Source organism: Acanthisitta chloris, unplaced genomic scaffold, assembly GCF_000695815.1.
Source record: "Acanthisitta chloris isolate BGI_N310 unplaced genomic scaffold, ASM69581v1 scaffold4334, whole genome shotgun sequence".
Lineage (NCBI taxonomy): Eukaryota > Metazoa > Chordata > Aves > Passeriformes > Acanthisittidae > Acanthisitta > Acanthisitta chloris.
This window is the reverse complement of record NW_008670833.1, coordinates 163,498-185,365: the sequence shown is the minus strand read 5'-3', so window position 1 is coordinate 185,365 and position 21,868 is coordinate 163,498. Positions and strand designations below refer to the sequence as shown.

The window sequence follows — 21,868 nt, the reverse complement described above, 5'->3', positions numbered from 1 at the left end:
TTCAGGGAAATATTTGCCGTCTCTTACTAACGTTGAAGTAGAAGCTGAGAAGCGGAAAACATGTTGGAAACAATTGGTATTTTTTTTCCTTTGTTTCACAATATTTTTGTGACTAAATCAAGTGTGTGTGATAGATTTGGGATATTGTTATATACCTCTGAGAGAGGTTTTGAAAAAATTATCTACTGTGCTTAAAAATGCATATTGTGTTTGGGTTTTTGTATTTGAAAACAGAAGTTGTACCATCATTTGTTTAGTATATTTAATTTTTAGCCAGTTATCTTGATTTCATTGTTTTAATATTTGCTTGAATTAAAGAGTTTGCATGAAGAAGACAAATGTTTTATATTATTGCTACTTATGTCACTATTTATTTACAGCAGTCTGTAGCCTCAGTTCCTGTAACTGAATTTTAATGAAGGCGCTTTGCTTCTGTAACCCAGTTCATGATGGGCAAAAATGTGATTTTTGTTGGCTTCTGTTTTGTGCTCTGCCTCTGACTTCCTGCTTCATTAGACATGTTTGGGCTGGGATTCTTGTCCAGAACAGAGCTATTCTAGTCCTCTGCAGTTTGAACAGTAAAGAGGGTTGTATTTAAACGTGTTACCTGCTTCTATGTGGCTGTTTCTAAACTGCTGCTGATGAGGAATGATTATCACTACAGATACACATCGGGCCCTCCAGGCTATGGAGCGCTTGCAGGCGAAACTTCGGGATCGAGGTGACATTGCAAACGAGGAGAAACTGAGCTTATTAAAATCGGTGCTGCAGAGTCCTCTCTTTAACCAAATTCTCAACCTTCAGACTTCAGTTCAACAATTGAGAGATCAGGTAGGAAAAGCAGCCTTGCAGGCACAAGAGAAAAATTGTTAAGGTGGTGCAAGAGTGTCTTTTTTGCTTGCTTGAGGTATTAAGTAAAGGTATTAAGTAAAGGCTTTTCTGTTTTTTTTTTTCAGTGAGGGTGAGAAAAGGGTCAGCAACTTGGCTATATTGACTTGATTATTTGTACTATAATTTCCTTATCAGCAGAATAAGAACTTGAAGAATATGAAAAGTAGTTCAGTAACTAAATTAGGACTAAACCATGTATCTGGTTTTGGAATTAGTTGTTCTGTTGACTCCTGCAAGACAGGCAGCTCTGTCTAGTGTGCAGAAATGCTGAAGTGGGAGGATGCAGTTCCTGCACACAGACCTTACCAGTGTGGAACCACCTCTGGTCTCTGGACTGTAGTGTTGAGGATTCCTCACAATCTTCATGCTACTTCAGCTGTGTGGCTGAAGAGCACAGTGTGTTCCTTTATTGCTTCCTGTGGATCGTCTTGATGGCATTTTGCAGAGACAAGAAATAAATTAGAATGGTGTCCACAGAGCTGTATTCATCACTGTGTGTTTCAGATTTTGCCTGTTTAGTATTTAGAGACTTGATGACATTGGCGTGATTTAAAAAATCCAGGGAAAAAACTGTCCCGAGGGTTTGTTTGCTCTGCTATTTGAAAATGAGGATTTAAGAGTGACAGCCAAAAATAGTGTGAATTATGTGGTGAAGACCCTGGGAACACGTAGTGAGAAATGAAACTGTGCCTGAAACACTAATGGGAGTTTGGTGAAAACGGAAATTAAATTTTCACTTTTGAACATGAGCTGTGAAATTAAATGATGGTTGTCTTTTTAAATACATGCCCTAAATTAGGAAAATGAAGCAGCTGATACTACAGATGGGTAATTGAAGACACGTGTTTTTAAAAAGGCAAATAATAATGTGACCTTCTATCCTGACTCTGCAGGTTTACCTGTGTAGTAACTGTAGTGGCCTGTGCATGTTGCATGGTACATATCCTGCCTAGTTGACAGGGGAGCTGCATGGATGTGAATTTCCTTTTTGATGGGTCCTTATATAAATGCTTACACTTGCAAATGTGTTTCCAGCGTTCTTAGATTTGTGTCAATTCTGCATCCTGTATTTTCTCTGTAGAGTCATTTCTTCCCTACAATATGGTTTTGGAAGCTTGAAATGGTCTGTCTCTTCTTTGTGTTATTTAAATGTTTACAAAGCTTACTGAAACATAAATTGTATTTCTTGGTATTTTCAAAGGCTTACTTTTGTTTAAGGACACTCTTTTTTGGGACTGACAGGGTACTGTGCTCTTGAAGCTCTTAAACTATAGGTAGAAGCAAACTGCAAGGCATTTTCAGCCAAGCTGTGCCAGGCTGAGGAAGGAGACGCTTCCCACACACTTGTAGTCAGAGCTCTGTTTGAGACCAGATGACAAGTGCTGCTGACCTGTGCCATGATGAGATGTTGCAGTCTCTACCCACTCAAGACTAAGATGGCTAATTTTTTTTTCATGTTTAATGATGAGCTCCAATTACAGTTGAATGGGAGTTTGTTTCTTCTCAAGGTGAATTGTGACAGTCTGTTAAACTGCTTCTGGGTTTTTAATTAGTTTTTAAAGAGCTACAAGACTACTGCAAAATTCTCAGGGGAAGGTCATCTTTTAGGAAAGTGCATATTGAAAGAGGGGATGCGAGCAGAGAAGTCGGAATGCCAGTTTACTTTTGAAGTCAAAAGGATTCCTTGCAAATATCCCAGCAGGAGTAGGTCACCCAGTGAGACTTCATTGTGGGCCCATACTAGCCTCAGTAAATTTGAGGGTAGGATGTATTCCTGGCTTAAGGCACTGTGTCTGGAAGGCATAGAGATCATAGTGAAAGCCCTGCCCTCTGTTTGTGCAGCGTGTGGACTGAGTGGTATGCTGCTTTATCTGGATGTTGGTGAGGCATGATGTGCTGAAATCAGCAAATGTGAGGCTTTGATGCTTTGTGGTAGGTTCTTGAAAGGTTTATTTTTTTCTTAAATGAGCAAGCAGAATTTGTTTGTGCTGCAAAACTGTCATTGTGGGTTTTTTTGAGAATTACTGTTCTGACTTCACTAGTCACTTGCGCTGGGGGGCACTGAAGGAACCGGGTTTTTTTCTGTCTCTTCCTGTCCTTATTCTTCAGTGAATGCTTGTTTACTCCTGTCAAAGAGTAGTCTCGTTGTTTGAAGATATGGAAGTAACAGAAAAGAACGCAGACATTGTGGTGTTTTGAGCTTTTCCATAAGACTTACTTTTCCTAGTAAAATATTTTAAATACTCTGACCATTCCTCTCCTGATTCTCTTCCTTTTCTTTTTGTCTCTCCCTTGTCCAGCTCCTCCTCCCCTCCTCCTTCTGCCTCCATTCCACTCAGGGTTCTTGCCAGAACAAAATACTCCTCCCTTGCCTGGGTTGCATTCCTGAGATTGTTTTTCACTTGGGAGTTTGACCATAATTTTTCCTTCGCAGTGTAGTGGTGGGCTTCCTTGTGATAGCTGGGTGTCAGTACTAGAGAGGATTTAGGGAAGAAGTGAGAAACTGTGTGTGTTCATATTGCCTGTGAACACTCCCTTAACTCTGTGGTACAGCTAGCTGTGGTACAGCTAGAGATTTCAGTTCACATTCTGAACCCCTTTAGGCAACATCTCCGTTTGCTCTGTATTTGGAAATGAAGTGCATTTGAAGAAATGCAAATTTGGGAATCTTAATTCCTGGGAGCCAGTACCTGTCCCTGGGAGCCGCGGGGACTTTCCATGCGGGTCGGGGGGTGCCTGGCTGGGCAGAGCCCCTGGCAGCGCTGTCATGCTCACACCTCTGCCCTGCACTTTGTCACTTCTAGCGCGGTCACTGGTGCAGCTGTCCTTCTTGCTACTCGGGACGCTTGCAGTCAGGCAAAATACTGCCCTGTGCTTCTTAGGACTTCTAAGGGCCTGTGCTCAATAGTTGGAGCACAGATGCCAAAAATTCCTGCTTATCCAAATTGAGACCTAGCGATGTTGAGGTTATTGCTTTAAATATTGATACACTGCAGACATGGCTTTTGTAACTGCTTTCTTTTTTAGAAAATTCTTTCAGCAACTGCAAGTAAGCAGTACTTGATTGTGCTTAATGTTTGTGTGACTCTAACATAAATTTTGTCTGTATATCCTCGAATTTTTGTTTTGTGCAAATTGCATCCACATTGGTGATGTTACTTATAGCAAGGAGAAAGCCAATCAAGAAAAATTAACATAAACCAGATTATAAAACAAAGCAGTATTCTTTCTTACAGTACTTATACAATCATACTGCTATAAAGCTACTTCTTCATATACCAGTTCTCAAACTGTTTATGCTATAAGGATAGATTTCAGGAAGGACAAGGAAGGGAGTGGTCATCACATTTCTGCTTACAGTTTGGCTGGGGATTCAGAACTTCTACATTAAGAATCATTATAAATGTAATGATAATGTTTGTATAGTTTTTAAGGTGTAACCAACCATGTGTGTTTCAGAAAAGGAGACATTGTGAAATGTGATTTTATTTTATTTTTTATTGCACACATGAATACATGAAACTTTACTCTGTTAACAGTTTAACTTTTTTTTTTTTTCTTAGAGCTAGTTTTTTGTCTTGGAGTTTCAGAAGTCAGATACCACTTTAAGTGAATCTGACTTCCTGTGCTAAGCATTTCCTCCATTGAAGGTGCAGCTGTGATTAAAAATGGTGTGATGAAAATGAGGTGTTGCTTTTGATGTGGTTGTGTTCAATACTGTGTTGTAGCTATTCTGTTGTACTGAAGTTTTGACGGGAAGCTTTTAAAGTTACAGTTAAACTAGTGTGGACTGAGGCTTATGTTTTTCTTTTCCCGCTATATGTAGCATGGAGCACTTCTTTTCAGAGGTATTTTAACCATCATGCAAATAAAAAACATCCAGTGTTTTCAGAATAATGGAGGTATTATTTAGTTGTGGTAAACGTCTTAGTTAAATATGAACGACTTTCATCTTGTGCTTCGAAAGGCAGAAGGAATGGGAGAGGTATTCAATTCTTGTATGTATGCAGTGAGGTCCCAGCTCATACAAGTATGGAGAAGGGATAAAATTTTAAACTGAGAAGCTGGGCACTATATTGTCCATTTGAAGTGGATTTGGTTTGTGAAATTACACAGTGTAAAACTAAAAAATTAATTGGCCTGGTACTACTTCTATTTTAGCATGAGAATGTGCAAGTTCTCTACCAGAGAGAAAAACATAAATCCCTAAGGATATTGCCATATCTTAATTGAAGAACTCTTTGAGACTTAAGTAGAGAAGTATATGGTGATATAGGGCAGATGTTAAGGTGGAAGTTAATGTGCCCATCCTGGCTCACCTGCTGTTAAAACGTTACAAACAGTGAAATGAGCTGCCTAAAGCAGTCAATCTGCTGTTAAGTAGTACTAGCAGAACACAGATCAGAGTACAGAATGGACACAGAGATCCATTGTATGAGACATTGAGTGGCACGAGAAGTATTTTAGATTCAGAGAAGGCATATGATAAAAATCATTGTAAGGGCAATGTGTCATACTTTGTAGCCTTTTATTTTTTTGTTGTGTACTTCCATTTTAATTTGGTGTTTATGCATACAGAAAGTGTTTTATTATATATTAGAGGAGAACAGTATCATGGTGTTCACTCCTTTTGTATCACTGAAACTATTGTAAAAATGTTGTAATTTTTGATTACTGTAACTTGACCAACCTTTTTGTGTATTGCATGATTTTTCCAGTGTGACTTGCTCCCTACACTTTTCTGTGTAAAGGAGGGCTCAAGATAGAGAAAAGACATAGACTTTTTATCCAGAGAGAGGTTTCACAAACTGGGATTGTCTTTGTGCTAGCAGTGTGCACATCATTTGGTAACATGGAGTAAACTTAAAGCAGTGGATCCTCAGCTACTGTCAGTTTCCGTGGTTTGGAATTTTTCTTCTGTCCTCTTCTGCATGTGGGAAAAAACATAGCAATAGGATTTATAAGATTAAAAGGTGGAGAAGAACAAGAAATAAAATACATTAATTGTCCAAGCTCAGGTATATACTTTTATACATTGAAATAATTTCACCTGCATTGTGATAGTCCCAGACACACCTACAGGCTGGGTGGAGAAGTGATTGAGAGCAGCCCTGTGGAGAAGCATGATGGTTGGTGAAAAACTCAACATGATCCAGCAGTGTGTGCTCACAGCCTAGAAAGCCAACTGAATCCTGGACTGCATCAAAAGGAGTGTGGCCAGTGGTTGAAGGAGGTTATTTTCCACCTCTACTCTGCTCTCGTGAGACCCCACCTGGACTACTGCATACAGTTGTGGTCCTCAATATAAGAAGGACATGGAACTGTTGGAGCAAGTCCAGAGGAGGCCACGAAGCTGATAAGAGGACTGGAGCATCTCCCCTGTGAAGACAGGCTGAGGAAGTTGTGGCTGTTCAACCTGTTGGAGAGAGGATTGTGAGAGACCTTACAGCAACCTTCCAGTATCTGAAAGGGCTACAGGGAAGCTGGAGAGGGACTCTTTGTCAGGAACTGTAGTGATAGCACAAGGAGGAATGGGTATAAGTTGGAAGAGCAGGAATTGAAGTTAGATCTTAGGAGGACAGTGTTTACTGTGAGGGTGGTGAGACACTGAAACAAGCTGCCCAGGGAGGTTGTGGACATCTCAACCCTGGCAGTGTTGAAAGCCACGTTGGGTAAGGCCTTGAGCAACCTGGTGTAGTGGCAGGTGACTGTGCCCATGGCAGGGGGAGTTGGGACTAGATGATCTGTAAGGTCCATTACAACCCCTTAACATTCTATGATTTATGAAATGGATGACATTGGGAAGGTGGAAGTGAGTTAACCTATTATATGGTGTAAGGAAAGGGTTAATGGTGTTTGCAGTATATACATTAAACAAGTGCTTGGTGGTGAAACTTGCTGGAGAAAACACAAGAGATGCCTATGCACCAACTCCAAACAGAAACAGTTTCAGTTCTGGCCTTACCAGGACAGGAGGGACAGTGATCCATTATGATGCTCAAGAACCACAGAATTAAGACCTGAGCATGTGCAGTGGTGAAACCATGTCCACTCTTGTCTCTCATGCTAATAAGGAACTGAAACTCATTCCCACTCATCTCTCATGCTAATGAGGGACTGTATAGAAGTGACTCAGAGAGTGCACTGGATGAGACCCCACCACCCCAAAGAAGCCTAGGGCATTGAAGGACCAGTGGAAAATGTTTTCCGAAAATCTTTCCATGTTTTCCTCTGTACAATTTTTTTATGGCAGAGCAGGCTAAGTGCTGTTAAGATTTTTTTCTTTCCAGTGCTGTCTTGTGGTATCTTTTCTTTAACTTGAGGGTCTTTCCAGGCACGTAAATTGTTCAACAAATGGCATTAGCTTTGTTGCCTTTTCCAAAGCACCCAGATGAGATGGAATTGTGACGGAGAACAGTATTGGCCTTGTAATGAATGGACTGTTGGGCAACAGATGATAAACCTAATAGAAGGAACATGCTTAAACAGTTGAGATTGGTGCAGACAGTTTAGAATATATTTACAGTTTTGACACTTTTTTTGTTGATACTTGAAGTTTAAAAATACAGCTTTGAGGAAGGGAAATGCCAGTCACCTGTATTGTGCAGAATGCTAGAAAGTGTGCACTGTAAAACTGAAAAGTATTTGAGTCTGCAGTATTGTGGTTAGTGTGCCAGGCAAGTATGAAACAAATCTATGTGGAGTAAAAGAGTGCCTTTTGACAGTCAACAGGCAAGTGGGACAGCAGCCAAATGAGGGCACCTGTCCATATCAGCAGCAGCCAGGAATTAGATTGGTTGGCAGAGACCTACTTGAAAAGAGGTAATTTACTATGGCAAGGCAAAATGGAGAATTTTCTCATTTTCTTTTCTGCTTGAAGAGAAATGTATCGTCAAGTCTGCATAGATGTACAATTACGGTTTTCAGATCAGCCTGATGGTTTTAGACTTGTTCAGTAATTTTATATTTAATTCTAGCTTATGTAGGTAGTCACGTTAGTAGCCATAGTGACGCAGAAACCCTGACCAATGGAATTTGTTCCCTGTGTAGCTGGTGAGTTTTCTTACTTTTTTCATCAATTTGCACATACTTTCTTTTTTCCTTGTAAAAGAATTGATAAATTAGTGTTTATTTAAAATACTGATACTGTAGGAAACATTTACTCATACTTGTTTACCTCCACCAATGTGATGGAGTGTGTCAGGATGCTATGCTGGTAGGAACAAAAGGATTTTAGGCAGAGCATAGAAAATAATTTTAGATTGTTTTTGTCAATTTGTTGTGTGTTTTATGCTGGTAGTTCACAGCTTTACATCAATTGTAAATTTTGAATATAATTTTCTTAAAATGACTTTTTAAATTGCAAATTCAAATTTCAAGTACTTTTAGCAATCAGTTGTCTTATTTTGATGGTCTTGTATAAGAAGGAGGTTTTTGCTGTGTCTGTAAATTGTGTTGCCATCAATCTTTTACAGGTAAACATTCCACCTTCCGTCCATTCCAGTGGTGAATTTCCCCAGCTGCTCCATCATGGTGTGAACGTGGGGTCCTTGTCACATAGTGAGTCATATTTGTTGGCTCGGCAGAATGGCAGCGCAGCTAATGTGCTGGAAGCATCGATGAGATCCATCACTCCTCAGATTAATGGGAAGTCCTCTAGTGATGACTTTGAGCAGCTGATCAGAAACATGTCCCAGGTAAACATGTTGTATGGTAGCTACAAAATGTGGATTACTGATTATCTGAAGTTTAAATACATGAATGCTTATTTAAAAGCAATTATTGCATAAACCAGAGCTCACTGGCTATATAAAATGAAAATAATCTTTTAATTTGGGGAACAATTGGTAAATGAGAAAACAGTTGAAAAAAGTGGCCTTGATATTGTCACTGCAGGGTTACTGTCCTTAGCTGGGCAGTGTGTGTCTCGTTGATCAGCATGCCATTATCTTTCCATTCTTGTTGTAGAACTGCTGCTCTGTGCATAAGGGAGATGTTTTGCCAGAGCATGCTCTTGTATGCAGAACTAATAAAAACTAGTTCTGCGACTTTCTTGGAAATAAAATGGAAAATTTGTTTTTGGCATTGCTGTGCATTGTTGTGTAATCTTACTACTTTGCTGTGGCAGGCAGAAATGTTCTACGAGTCCCGTCAGTGGCTGGAGCTGGGAATGCCCAGGTGTATATTCTAGCATTTTCCTAATTAAGTTGTAATAGAACCAGATAGGAGAAGTATTCTGTTCTCCTGGAGAGCTCTTTACACAGTCCTACTCCTTCCCTATTTCTGAAATTCATCTTGTTTTTCCAGTTTTGCTTGAAAGTTGGCCTGTACCCCCTAAATTTTTATGGGCACATAACCTAGTTCAGTGACTACTAAGTGTAAACACAGTATATTTAGCTGTTGTTCCCTGATTTCCTTTTCTGGACTGTAATAATCTTTATTTCTCAAATCTTTTCTGTAGGACAGCAAAAAACGAGAACCGAACAACTATGTTTCAGTTACTGGCTTATGTAGTCTTGCCCAACTGTAGCTTTCAAATTAGGAACTGTTTTCCAAGTTGTTTACTACATTCATTATTGCTACTTTTCAACGTTTTTAACCTTTATTAATTTTTAACCTTTTGACATTTGTACCCTTTTTTTTTCCTTCTGCTGAACAGGGTCGTCTTGTTGAGACCATTGAACTTACTAAACCTCTAAGTGGTGGTCTGGGCTTCAGTGTTGTGGGACTCAAGAGTGAAAACAGAGGAGAACTAGGAATATTTGTGCAAGAAATCCAGGAGGGGAGTGTGGCACATAGGTAATATTACTACTGAAATACTTTATTATACCAAGTGTTAACACTTCAATTTAGTTGTTTTTTTGCTGTTATTTTTATGGTACAAGGGTGTATTTCTCTCATATTCTAAGCATCATAGCAGGTGTAAGATTAATCACTACAATTTATGTAATGTTGGAACAGGGCAACATAGAAGTACCTATTTTGCCATCCTTGAATGCACTGAAGAATAATGTTATCAAAACCAAAAACAAACTAACAAAAAATCAGCTGTAACTATCAGTGTTATTTGTTATATAGGGTCCCACTGTGCAGGTGTGAAATACAGCTTTGAGGCCAAGCCAGGCTTGACCTGAAGTTGTTAAACTCTTAGACAGACATTCAGCTGGTGTTACAAAAGTTCATCAGTACCTCAGCTTTCTGAAAGTTTGGTTTAGGCTTAAACTCAGTTTCCACACATAGTGTCGAGAGAAATGGATTTCTGCTGTAAGAACTGTCTGAGGGAGCAAACAGACTGAGTGGTGAGGTGTATCACTGTCTGAATTTGCTGATCAGGATTCTGGCCAGAGCTAATTTGTGGTGTACTTCATATGTTGTGTGGGGCACCTGACTGATGTTGATGTTATTTCTCAATGTGCTGTAGGGAGAAATTTTCTGATTAATTGTGATCTGAGCATCTTACTTTTTAACAGAGGCCACAGCATGGTCTGCGAGGTTAATTCAGTTACAGAAAGTGGTATGCTCAATGTCTTTTTCTGCTCAATGTCGTCACAATATTTTTTAATATGCCTACATTCCACTTTTTTGGTTGGTTTTGGTTTTAGTTTCATTTTGTTTCCTTCCCATTCAAGAGGTATTGGCTTTTACTTCTCTTATTGCATGGAGGTGAGACCTGTCTTTACTGAATCAGGCCCTGCCCAAATTACTTGCATTCACCAGCTGTTACAGCCTCACAAATCAGAAAGGCCCTAGCAATAAGAAGTCCTTGAAAGCACTTTGGAAAACAGTTCAAATACACAAGTGAAATATTATGGATTGAAGATAAATAGTTTTTTCCTGAATGCTGTATCTTGGTTTCTAGAGTGTAGGTGCTCACAAAAGCTGATGTAATGGGGATCCTTGTGTTCGCTGCTGCTGTTTGTTTTCAAAGCATTGCCACTTCAGGATGTAAACAAGCAGTGGAGGAAGCATAGGGTAACTCAACTGTGTAGGCTTCGTGCAGTTTCTTCGGTGTAGGTCTGGGGAAGGGCTCAGTATGTAATTTTACAGTAGTGGTTCCTTTGTGAGAAAGTGAAATGGTTTTTTGAATTTGTTCAGAGCATTTTTCCTCTCCTTGTATAAAAGGGATCTGTTTTACAAGTTTCGTTCTGTTTCTTAGTTTGCATGCATTCTTTTTTCTTTTTTTTTTTTTTAATTTTTTTCCCTTGTTTTTCAGCAAAACAAAATTTGTTTGTGTAACATCTTGATGAAAGTGTGTTCTACTCCATGGTTTGATGAATATTCAGGATGAGTGCACTGAACAAAGTGGAGCACTTGGTCTGTAAAGCAAGAGGCTCAAAGTCAAGAATAAACATAAGTTCCTAGGCTATGGTTGGAAGCAGCTGAGATCTAATATGCTTAGTCTCGCATCGGGGTACAGGGAGAAGAAAGCTAGCTAGGGGATAGTAGCCAGGGGAGAGTAGCAGTGGGATTAGCTTCAAAGGAAGCAATCACCAGGGTGCTGCATCAGCTCCTTTCAGCAAAACTGCAGGGAGGGATTAAAAAGGGGGGAATAGAGACCAGGTTATTAAAAATACTGGAAAATTGTCAAAATACTGCAATTTCTGTGGCAATGCTTCTTTGGTTTTTCTTGTTTGTTTATTTTGTCATCCCTTTTCCCTGTTTACACATATGTGACAGAGATGGAAAGCTGAAGGAAGCAGATCAAATCCTTGCTATTAATGGACAAGCCCTTGATCAGACAATTACACATCAACAGGCTATCAGCATCCTACAGAAAGCAAAAGATAATGTCCAGCTAGTTGTGGCCAGGGGCACTTTCCCTCAGCTCATCAGTCCTGTAGTTTCCCGGTCTCCATCTGCTGCTAGCACAGTTTCAGCCCATTCCAACCCGGTGAGTATACGCTAAACATCTGTGTATTCAGTTTTGGGCATGTATGTGCTTACAGCATCAAGTGTTTTGAGACTTTTTTTGTATGTACACTCCTTCACAATTCTTGAGGATTTTACTCTATTTATCTTTGTTACATCTTCTCCCATGCAAAAACCAGAAAACATTCAGGCTTGCTGTGGGGGGATATCTTCTTCTTGGATGTATTCCTTCCTCCCATCTGCCAAATTATCTGTATCCACCAGTGCAAATACAGTGTGTTTACCTTACTTGATGAAACTTTATTTTGTGGTTGCAGTAAACAGGATCTTTTTTTGACTTGGGCAAACAGTATTTTTTAGGTGCTGCAATCTGACCTGCACCACCAGCTGGGTGGGTGGTTGTGTGTTTGTTTCTCTGTTGTCTGTTAGCAGTGGGGCTCCAGTAAAGCAACAAGAGCGAGCCATTAAAATGCCATGTGTACAGGTGCACTTTAGGACCCTGCAGAAAACAGCTCTGCTACAACTCCTTTCTTTTGAAAGTTTTTGGACATATAGGTGTAGAAAACATAGCTCAGAAACATGGTGACATTAACTGTACTATCTCCTCCTGCCATCTTACTCATGTAATGGATTGTCCTGGGATGAAAGAGCCTATCTTCAGTTTCTGTAGGTTTTGCTGTTCAGTCATCTGTGGCTCTTCTTTAAGGGAGTCGATACGCCGAAGTGTAGAGAACAATCAGACTGGAAGAAGCAGCTATTTTGGTGTTTATTTTAATGATTAGCATAAAACCTTTAGTGTAGGAATGTTAGAATTATTCTCCTCTTTTGTGTGCAGGAATATCTAACTTTTCCTGCCAGCACATAGGAGAGGCCTGCTCTCTTCCAGTCTTAGTGTGGCACACTTCTTTCTCTATGTAATTGCCTCTGTATTCTCCAAACAGCTTCCCTTGCTTGAATACATGTTCCTTTCAAACCTGCCACAGCTTCTTCTGGTTTCTTTCCCAGTCCTTGTGTTCTCTTTGCTTTCCAATGCAGCTTCCTAGGAGCCATTCTGTTTCCTTCAGGCTTTGGTTTGTGTTAAGACTCTGGATTTCCAAACAGATACCACAGGCCTTTGAATTTGCAGTACCTTGATTATTACAAAATATATGCTTATTTCAGGATCGCCAGCTGTGCTTTTAAGTTTCAGATGAGTTTACAGTGTGACTTGTTCTTCAGGAGAAAGAACACCATGAGTTTCCAGTTGTCCCTTCAAGCAGTTCCTCATCTGTGCAAGCTAGCATTTGTCTTTCTTCCAGAGCAGTTTCACACCTGTCTGCCATCAGAGCTACTTCATTCCAGTGCTGTTCACATCAGACAACCCAGAAGTCTTTGTTCATTCACATGAGGCAATTTTGCTAATGCTTACCTTGTAGTATGTGGTGCTGCTTTCAGCCTTAACCACTGAATTGATAATTTGTTTCCTCCTGTGCTTTGTTAAAGTGGCTGATGTGAAGGTGCACTTCTCTGAAGATTTTAGTTTCCAGTCCCGTGAGATTTCCTAGCAGCAGTATATTTCTCACTCATTGCATAGTGGCATAAAGGTGGGCAGCCCTAGTTGCTGCATAAATTCATTTGATAAGCTCTTGAAGGGTGTGACGCACTACCCAGCTCTGGTTTGTACCAACTAAGTTCCGTCTGATGAAATTAGCAATTTATTGCTTAAATATTATGTAATCTTATACTTAATGGCCATTGTTAGAAAGGTCTCAAATGTCTACCTTTCTCCAACCTTGTTATTCAAAATCGTACCCAGGAAATAAGAGAAAATATTTTGCAAGTTATAATATGTATGTTAACAGTTTGATTTGATAATCTTTAACATCTTTTTATACCTTAACAATTCTGTGATTCTATGATTTTAATCATTCTCAAGCTTATATTTATTCCTTATAGGTTCACTGGCAGCATGTGGAGACCATAGAGTTGGTGAATGATGGCTCAGGTCTGGGATTTGGGATAGTGGGAGGAAAGTCAACTGGAGTGATTGTTAAAACCATCCTCCCAGGAGGGGTGGCTGACCAGGTAACTTCAACCTACCTTTCTGTTATCATTCAGTAAGGTGTTCTTTACTTTTATGATTGTGCTAAATAGTGGTAGCTTTTAGCCGCAGAGAGAGCAAGTAGTGAAATATATTCTCAGTAAAGGTATGCTTAATGCAGGGATCTGTGCATTTGAATGTAAAAGCAGGATTAGGCTGTAAATCACATTTTCAAACCTGTTACATTATACATGTTTGGTGCAGATCCATTTAGACCCCTAGTTCTTTCATGAGTACTCTGGTTGTAATCAGGCGGGGAGGACTACAAGATTGATTTGCTCTGCCATAACAGCTAAGAGCATCTGGGTTTACTGAAGCTTGGAGCAGTTATGTGGCTTCACGTGTCTGTTTCAGGACACAGGCTCTGCTCCTGCCTGAAGGGCTTATATGAATTGAATTTGGTTATCACAGCGCATTTCAAGCTTACCCCTTGGAAAAGTATCTAAGGCTGCATATGGTCAAAGATTGAATAGGCACAGAGACTCATCAAACTTTCAACAACAGCAGTAGTGGCCTGATAACAGGTCCTGGAGGTGCATGGATAGGATTTATTGCCACACTCTTTTCCTGAGCAGGTAGATAGGTCTGTCAAAAGGGACCTAGCTCTTTAATACTCATCATATGGCCTAAATTAATGTGAAACTTTTTTATTCATTAAAGGTAAATCCATAGGTGAGTAAACCAGTGTAAAGCAATATAAATAACTGCTTCACGGTGAGAGAGAAATGAATTTTATTTTGAAGTTATGGTTAATCCTTAGGATTAGTTTTTCAATAGAAGTGCAATGCTGAATATACATTTGTAGACTGTCTTTTGGAAGTGTGTTTGGAAATGAAACCCGACTGTAATCTATGTGCAGTTGTTACATACCAGTAGGTAGTAACCATAACTAAATACCTTTTTTTTTTTCCTCTGTGCTTGGGTGACTACTTCAAAAAGGATCTCCTGGGTATTTCTGGGGAAATTCCAGTAAAATTAGTGTGCTATTAGGCAACGTTCTGTTCTTCTCCACGTTATCAGGATATTGACTTGGCACCCAAAAACAGTTGCCTGGTTCATAACATCTTAAAAGTGACTAAACTGTGTGGTCTTCTTCAACTTGCGTGGTACGTGGGAGAAATGGCAGGATGTTGGAAGATTATTTTTTTTGTTTACTATTTTTCTTGCAGCATGGGAGATTGTGTAGTGGAGATCACATCTTGAAAATCGGTGATACAGACCTAGCTGGAATGAGCAGTGAGCAGGTGGCACAAGTTCTAAGGCAGTGTGGAAACAGAGTGAAGCTGGTAATTGCAAGAGGTCCTATTGAGGAGTCACCTCTACCAGCTGTTCCTCCAGGTACACCAGTAGCCGCCTCCACACCAGAGAAACAGGTAAGCAACAGTGACTATACTTAACTCATTGCAGACATCTACTGTAAACTTCATTTCTTTTTAACTGCTTTTTGAATGTCTTTCATGCTTATGCTCTTGAAAGCCGGGATTTTCTTTCCCAGTAGCAATGTTCTCATTGGGCAGTCTGTGAGAATTTAAATGCATAGTCCACAATGCCAGGAACTGTATTCTTAAAAACTTTTAGGATCAAGGTTTAGAGCTTCCGTAAGTATAATTTGAACAACATCTTGCTCTGTGTTGCTTGTAAAGGTACATTATTGCATTAGGAACAACTGACTCCATGCAGTCTTTTCTTCAGACAGAACAAGCTGACTGTGTAGCATTTCTTCATGTTCCTATCCTTTCCCTCTCCGGGATTATTTCTAATTTCCATATAGTTTCAGCTATTCATCATACAGTTCCTCCCTGTGCCAACCAGCACACAGATGCTGCTTCTTTTCTACATCACTTGGCATTGTTCATTTGCTAGACATTTCTTAGAAAGTCAACCAGCTGCTACCCTTATTCCCCTGCTGATGATTGTACTGTTACTCCTCTACAACTGTCAGCCACTTAATAAATGCTGTAAATATTATCATGGCCTGTCTGCTCAAAACCTCTACAGAGCAGGTAATTTGCATGTTTGTAGCAATGCCTAGTTTCATGGGATCCAGGAGCAGTAGTGTTTGGTCACGTGTGGTTATGACCAGAAACATTTAAATGTGAATAGGTGGAGTAAGTTAATGAGACAAGAAAGTTTGTTGGGTTTTGAGCCTGCAGCTAGACAGAATATATGCCATAGAAAGATTTTTTTTTTTCTTTTTGTTCTACTTTCTGCTGTTGTTGTTTAGACTTTTTTTTTCCCAGTTGCAATTTTGATTTCAGACAGGTCAGAGTTAAAAAAACCTTAACAGTTTTTGCATGATTACCATAATTTTGCCCCTGTCTGTTGTAGTGGGCTTTGTGAAAAGCAAATAGCTCAAAGAGGAGAGACAGACTGGTACTTCTTTGTCTTTGCAGCAGAGACATGAAAACCTGTCTGTATTTTAGGTAAAGGGATCAATATTTAACCCTAGTATTATTTACCTGAAAAGCATCAATCTCAAAATAAAAGCCAAATTTGGTAATTTAATCGACATATTTTCAGTACTTGCCTTTTTGAGGTTATATGATACAATGTTGAAGGATGTGTCTACAGTTGCAGGATGTGTAAGATTTCTAGTACTGAGTAAGTAGCTCAGAGCAACCAAGGGGCAGAATTTCAGTTTGTTTTGCCACCTTCTCCACGTCCATACCTTTCAATACTTTGTTCCTGGTATGTCTCTCCTGATTGTTTTTAATAGAAGACAGGCTATTTTAAACTGCTTCTGCCTACACAAAGTCTTGTTCTTGGCAAGAGCACAGTTAGTGGTCATGCAAGCCTCATTGTTTTGGGTGTGGAGCAAAGAGGATAGTGCTGCAAACACCTTGGTTTGTTAATTTCTTCCTGTCAAAGACAGGGTGGGTGAAGACTTCCTGATGCTCTTAAAGCTATTAATGAGAACAGCATGGCTTCTCAAAATAGGCACTTCTTAGCACATCACCTGTAGATGTCTATCCTGTAAAAATTCATGAGACATACAGAAATTGCATCCGTTTTTAGTGGCATTACCTGTGGCCAAATTAATCCTGTATTATCAAGCAGAGATATGGTTAACACAGTAGAAATTTATTTTTCTTGTGTTTAATTGTGGGTTTTCGTAGAGTTGCTCAGATAAAGATCAGAAGTCAGATTCTCTTTTGGTGAGTAGCATCATAGCTCTCTAGAAGTCATCGGGGTTTTTTTGCGTATATATACTCATATAGGCAAACTGGGTATAGTTAGTATCTGTCTGGTTGCCATATTGGCACTTTGAAAAAGACTAGCTGATATTTGGCATGCAGAAGGGACAGAATAGCACATGAGTATAGCAGGATCTTGATGGATTTTTATTTTATAAAATCCCATTGTAAATAATACGCATAAATGTTGATGCCTGTATAAACAATGAAATTAAAACATCGCGTACTGTAGTCATATGGTGATATATATCAGGTATGGAAGTGGCTAGTAACTCTCTGTTTTAGACAGCTGAAACTTGAAAAATAAGCCCCCCAACTTTTTAAGAGTTGAAATTAATTTTTATAATTTTTCTTTTAATACAAAAGCACTATTGTTGAAATGGAATTTTAATATATATTGTACTTTCATTAACAACAAGCGCATTAATTAATTGCCCCCACATTTTTTTTTTATTGCAATTCAGAGAATTATATTAGATACTAGGGGAGATTGTAATTATTTAGCTCACTGGGAGTATAAATGCTGATTGCTAAAACACAATTTTTAAGTCTTTCAAAAGCAAGAAATTTAATTGCCTCTCTAGTGACAGATTTTAGTGTGTTTTTAAACTTGGCAAGTTTAAAATAAAGCTATAGTTATTGAACAGAAATTTAAACAAATAGAATACAAAATATAATTTTGATCTCTTTTTCTTCTTTTTAATAGTAAACCAGTCTAAGGCTAATTCTGAGAAGGTCCCAGAAGGGCTGCAAACTATATATTCATATATATATATATGTGTAACTTCATGTACAAGAGATTCACTGTTCAATTGATGCAAATTTTACCACTCATTTTAGTCATTGAATAATGATTTTGTGTGTCAGAGATGAAATCCCAGGGCAGTTAGGTGAGGAGAACATGACCTGTCCTGCATTGCTTTACCATGCAGAATGTTGCCTATATCTCATTTCTCTGATGAAAGTTCATACTTTGTTTTTTTATATTTATATCTAATTTTACATGTTAATAACATCAATGAATGTGGTGGATCTTTAAAGAAGAAAAAACTTCCTTTCTAATCACACTTTTCTTATTAGGTAGATGCTTCTATTGATAGCTGTGAAGATGGGGAGAAATTTAATGTTGAACTCACTAAAAACAACCAGGGCTTAGGAATAACTATTGCTGGTTACATTGGAGACAAAACATCAGGTAATGGTTGATTCCTGCACTTTACTATACCGTCCTTTGCATACTATGGTATATTTACATCAAAGACTTATTCTTGTTTTTGGCATAGCATGTCTTAAAAGAACCCTTGACCATCTAAAATCTATTTCAAGTTTGTAAAGGAAAAAGAATTGTTTTCCTTTTGTGAGAAGGACATTCAGTATAGAAACAAGTATTTTTAAATCAGTTTTTATCTTCACTTTTAGCTAAAGTTTGTGCTTATATGTTTTTGAAAAACAGTTCTAAAATTGGTGGAGCCCTGTTTGTTAGAACTAGTTGGGCTTTTTAAATTACATTTTCATTTTAAAAAGGTTTTTGCAATATAATACATTAGTGTTCTTGAGTAATTTTAGGAGGCATTATTAATTTTTGAACGATGTGTTTAGTATTGCTGGCAGATTGGGAGTTCCTTAGTGAGTTCTGGATATAATAAATACTTGTTGACCTGTGGGCTGTGGCTGGCAATACATAAGTTTATTTAAATAAATAAGTATTAATATATATATAGATGTGTAATAAAATAAATTTTTTTTTTTTAAATAAATCTCTCTAAAATTCAGAGATTACTTAAATCATATGTTTTCTTGATGATTCTTTCCTTATTTTACTTGGAGATTGTGTATTGCCTTTTTTTTCCCTTTGCCTGATGCCATTAGTTGGAGATCGTTGGATTACTTAAATTGTTTCTTAATAAATTAGTTAATTTAATTTTCCCTATTTCTTCATCCCAGAACCTTCTGGTATCTTTGTGAAAAGCATTACGAAAGGTAGTGCCGTAGAACATGATGGCAGAATCCATGTGGGAGATCAAATTATCGTTGTAAGTAAACACAGAAAGAAGAGGGTGCACTTGTCTGCAAAACTCTGTTTCTTTAGGTTGTAGAGAAATGCTCATATAGTACTTGTTTACAATACTTAGGATTGGAGTTGACATGATTAGTCCTTTTTTGAGAGAGTAGCTGATCACATTGCCTTTCTGATTATGTTACCTGCACATAAGTTTTATTTCTTAAAAAAAATCTGTATTGTATGTGTGTATCTTATCCGTAGTAGCTTAGTAAATGCAGAGTTTGAAAGTTTGGTTCAAATTAAGCAACTGTTTTCAAAATGACTTTTAAAACTGTATTATTGAAGTTTTACATACTCGCAGAAAGAACATATTTTCATCTATGAAATGTTAGTTGAGTAGCAAAAATCAGGTCATTAATGCAGGGAGTGCATTTTTATGTCTGTTTTGGATCTGTCCTTCAATTTGTGTGCAGGCAGCACTAACAAGTTATGGTCTCGCTTTGAATGTGCGTTCAGGTTTGTTTGTGGAAGTATATAAGTTTTTTGTAATGGTTTACATGCTCAGGACAAATGGCTAAAGCTGATTATTTCAAAGTTTGTTTTCTTCTACTGCAGATGCAGAAAGAGAAAATTATTGAGTGATCTCAGACAAAAGGATAATAAACAATTTTTAAATATAGTTTGTTTGAGTGTGGAAGAAAAATAACCCCAGCTGATTTTTAATTACTGTATATCTAGGAGAGCACCAGAGGTAGAAGAAGTTCGGTGAAAGACAAGATGATTAAGATCCAGGGGGATTCATTCTTCATAGAGCAGGAGTTAAAATAATGAAGTATGTGTCTGGTGTAGATAGAAACAATTACAGGAGTCAAGGAATATGGTATTGTTAGAAGTATTTCAGAAATTTAAGGCACTGTGGAGGAGATAGAGAAATAATAGGATAATAAGGAGTCTGCAGGGAGAAGAATAGGAAGTGGTGTGTGTTAGGCATAACGGGATGAAACTGAACAATGCCAAAGTTTTGAGTTTCTGAAAAAAAATCCTCTGAGTTAATGAGATATTTTCCAGCACAGGAGGCCAGAATCTTATTATTTACAATGTTAAAATGGTGACCCATAGATAACATCTGGTTGGCTGCGACAGTGTTTGATTGGGAAATTAGACTTCATGGTGTTCAGTACTAGGCTTCTCTGTATCTGTTACTTGGCCTCAGAATGACTGTGCTCTGTAGTACTTGCCATCACAGTGGATTGATGTGTCTCTACCTGACCCTCCTCACTCCAGTGCTCCTAGCCATGGCTGTATTGGTTTATTCACCCAGTGTTTTCTCCTCAGGAGGTAGGAATAGCTGAAGTGGTCTAGCAGGCAGGCTGCACAATGTACCCTGCATATCATGTGCTGTACCCTCTCCCACCTTGCAGAGCAGATCTGCCTGGCTGCACCATGGTGGGCACCTGAAGTGCTTTTCCCCACTTTGCTGTGGTGCTGGTTGTTACCTAGCTATGGAGTACTCCAGTGTAAGCACTTAGCATATCCAATTTCATTAAGTTGTAGAGGTTTTGTCCTTGCCCCTCCACTTGTTTTGTGCTCAGGCTAACAGATGCTGAGAGCTCAACATACTATTTTGCCTTGGACTTTTTCTTCCTGGGTGGGCTGAAAAGCTGCTTAATCCTGCAGGTGGATGGAACAAATCTTCAGGGTTTTACTAACCAGCAAGCAGTTGACGTTCTGCGGCACACAGGACAAACGGTTCGGCTCACTTTGATCAGAAGAGGTCTTAAGCAGGAAAATCATATCCCAGCACAGGAGGACTTCAATGCTCCTGTTGAAAAGGACTTACTGTTGCAAACAATGGATAGTAGCACAGCCAAAGGTAATTAAAACTAGATTTGCTTTCAAGTTGGTTTGAAAAATCTTTCTTCTCATTTGTAAACTGTAAATAAAATGGGCCAGGTTCATTCTGAGTAGCTATTACTGGTGGCAGAGCTGCTGTACATGAGGGCAGAATTTGGTCTACTATGGTTTGATTAATCTTTTAGACACAGTGGTATTGTATGCTACATTTTCAAAGTGAGTGTAGAAAGTTCTGCCATGCATTGCACTTAAGGCTGAATTGCTTCAAGTCTTTGATCCTGCAAATCTTCAGATGGTAGGAAGGCAGCGAATGGTTTATTTTGTGCTCAAGAGTGAGAGCTGCATTCAGAAGCAAGCAGAGAGATGCCCTCCATGTGAAGCAAAAGCAAATCTTGATTCCTTTCACTCTTGAGTGTCACAAGCTTCAGGTATGAGAGGAGTGGCCTGTATCTAGAGGTTATTAATAATCTGAAAGGGCATTAACAATGTATGTGTGAAATGTTCTGAAGCTGAAGACCAGTATTAATTTTGCTGCTGATGACATGAGATTAGTGAAGCTTACTCTTTCATACTTTGCACATATTAAAGTGTATGTGCCAGATGTTGAAAGTCAGTGTGCCTGAACACAGGATATCTACACAGAGACTGGATGCACAGATATATTTCAGCTACTTGTATTATAGTTTGATGTCAGTACAAGGATGTCACATGCCATCAACTGGGGCATAATCACCACCTTACACAAGATTCTGAAAGACCCAGTAGTATGTTATCTGTATGTTATCATCTTGCTCTCACATTTAGCAAAAATTAAGGACAAAATGCTCAAAGTGCTGTTTCTCTAGACAATAGGTGTTCAATACATCTGACATCCAGCAACATACATAACAGAACTTTGTGTTTTACAAAGCAAAGTGCATCAGGTATGCAGGTCTCCAGGTCTGTAGCATTTTTGTTTTCAGTGTCACTGAATTGCAC

The 21,868-nt window shown here is 38.8% G+C and overlaps 1 protein-coding gene across 1 annotated transcript in view; it reads left to right on the top strand.

Moving 5' to 3' along the window:
- The first annotated feature begins 648 nt into the window (after window positions 1–648).
- MPDZ (multiple PDZ domain protein) overlaps window positions 649–21,868 on the top strand; it is an 84,311-nt gene continuing 63,091 nt past the window's right edge. Inside the window, exons 1-9 of the mRNA XM_009073821.1 lie at window positions 649–831; window positions 8,367–8,588; window positions 9,551–9,690; window positions 11,569–11,782; window positions 13,696–13,824; window positions 15,010–15,213; window positions 18,115–18,229; window positions 18,979–19,067; window positions 20,714–20,909. Coding sequence (XP_009072069.1) covers window positions 649–831; window positions 8,367–8,588; window positions 9,551–9,690; window positions 11,569–11,782; window positions 13,696–13,824; window positions 15,010–15,213; window positions 18,115–18,229; window positions 18,979–19,067; window positions 20,714–20,909 — 1,492 coding nt within the window. The remainder of the gene's footprint in view (window positions 832–8,366; window positions 8,589–9,550; window positions 9,691–11,568; window positions 11,783–13,695; window positions 13,825–15,009; window positions 15,214–18,114; window positions 18,230–18,978; window positions 19,068–20,713; window positions 20,910–21,868) is intronic.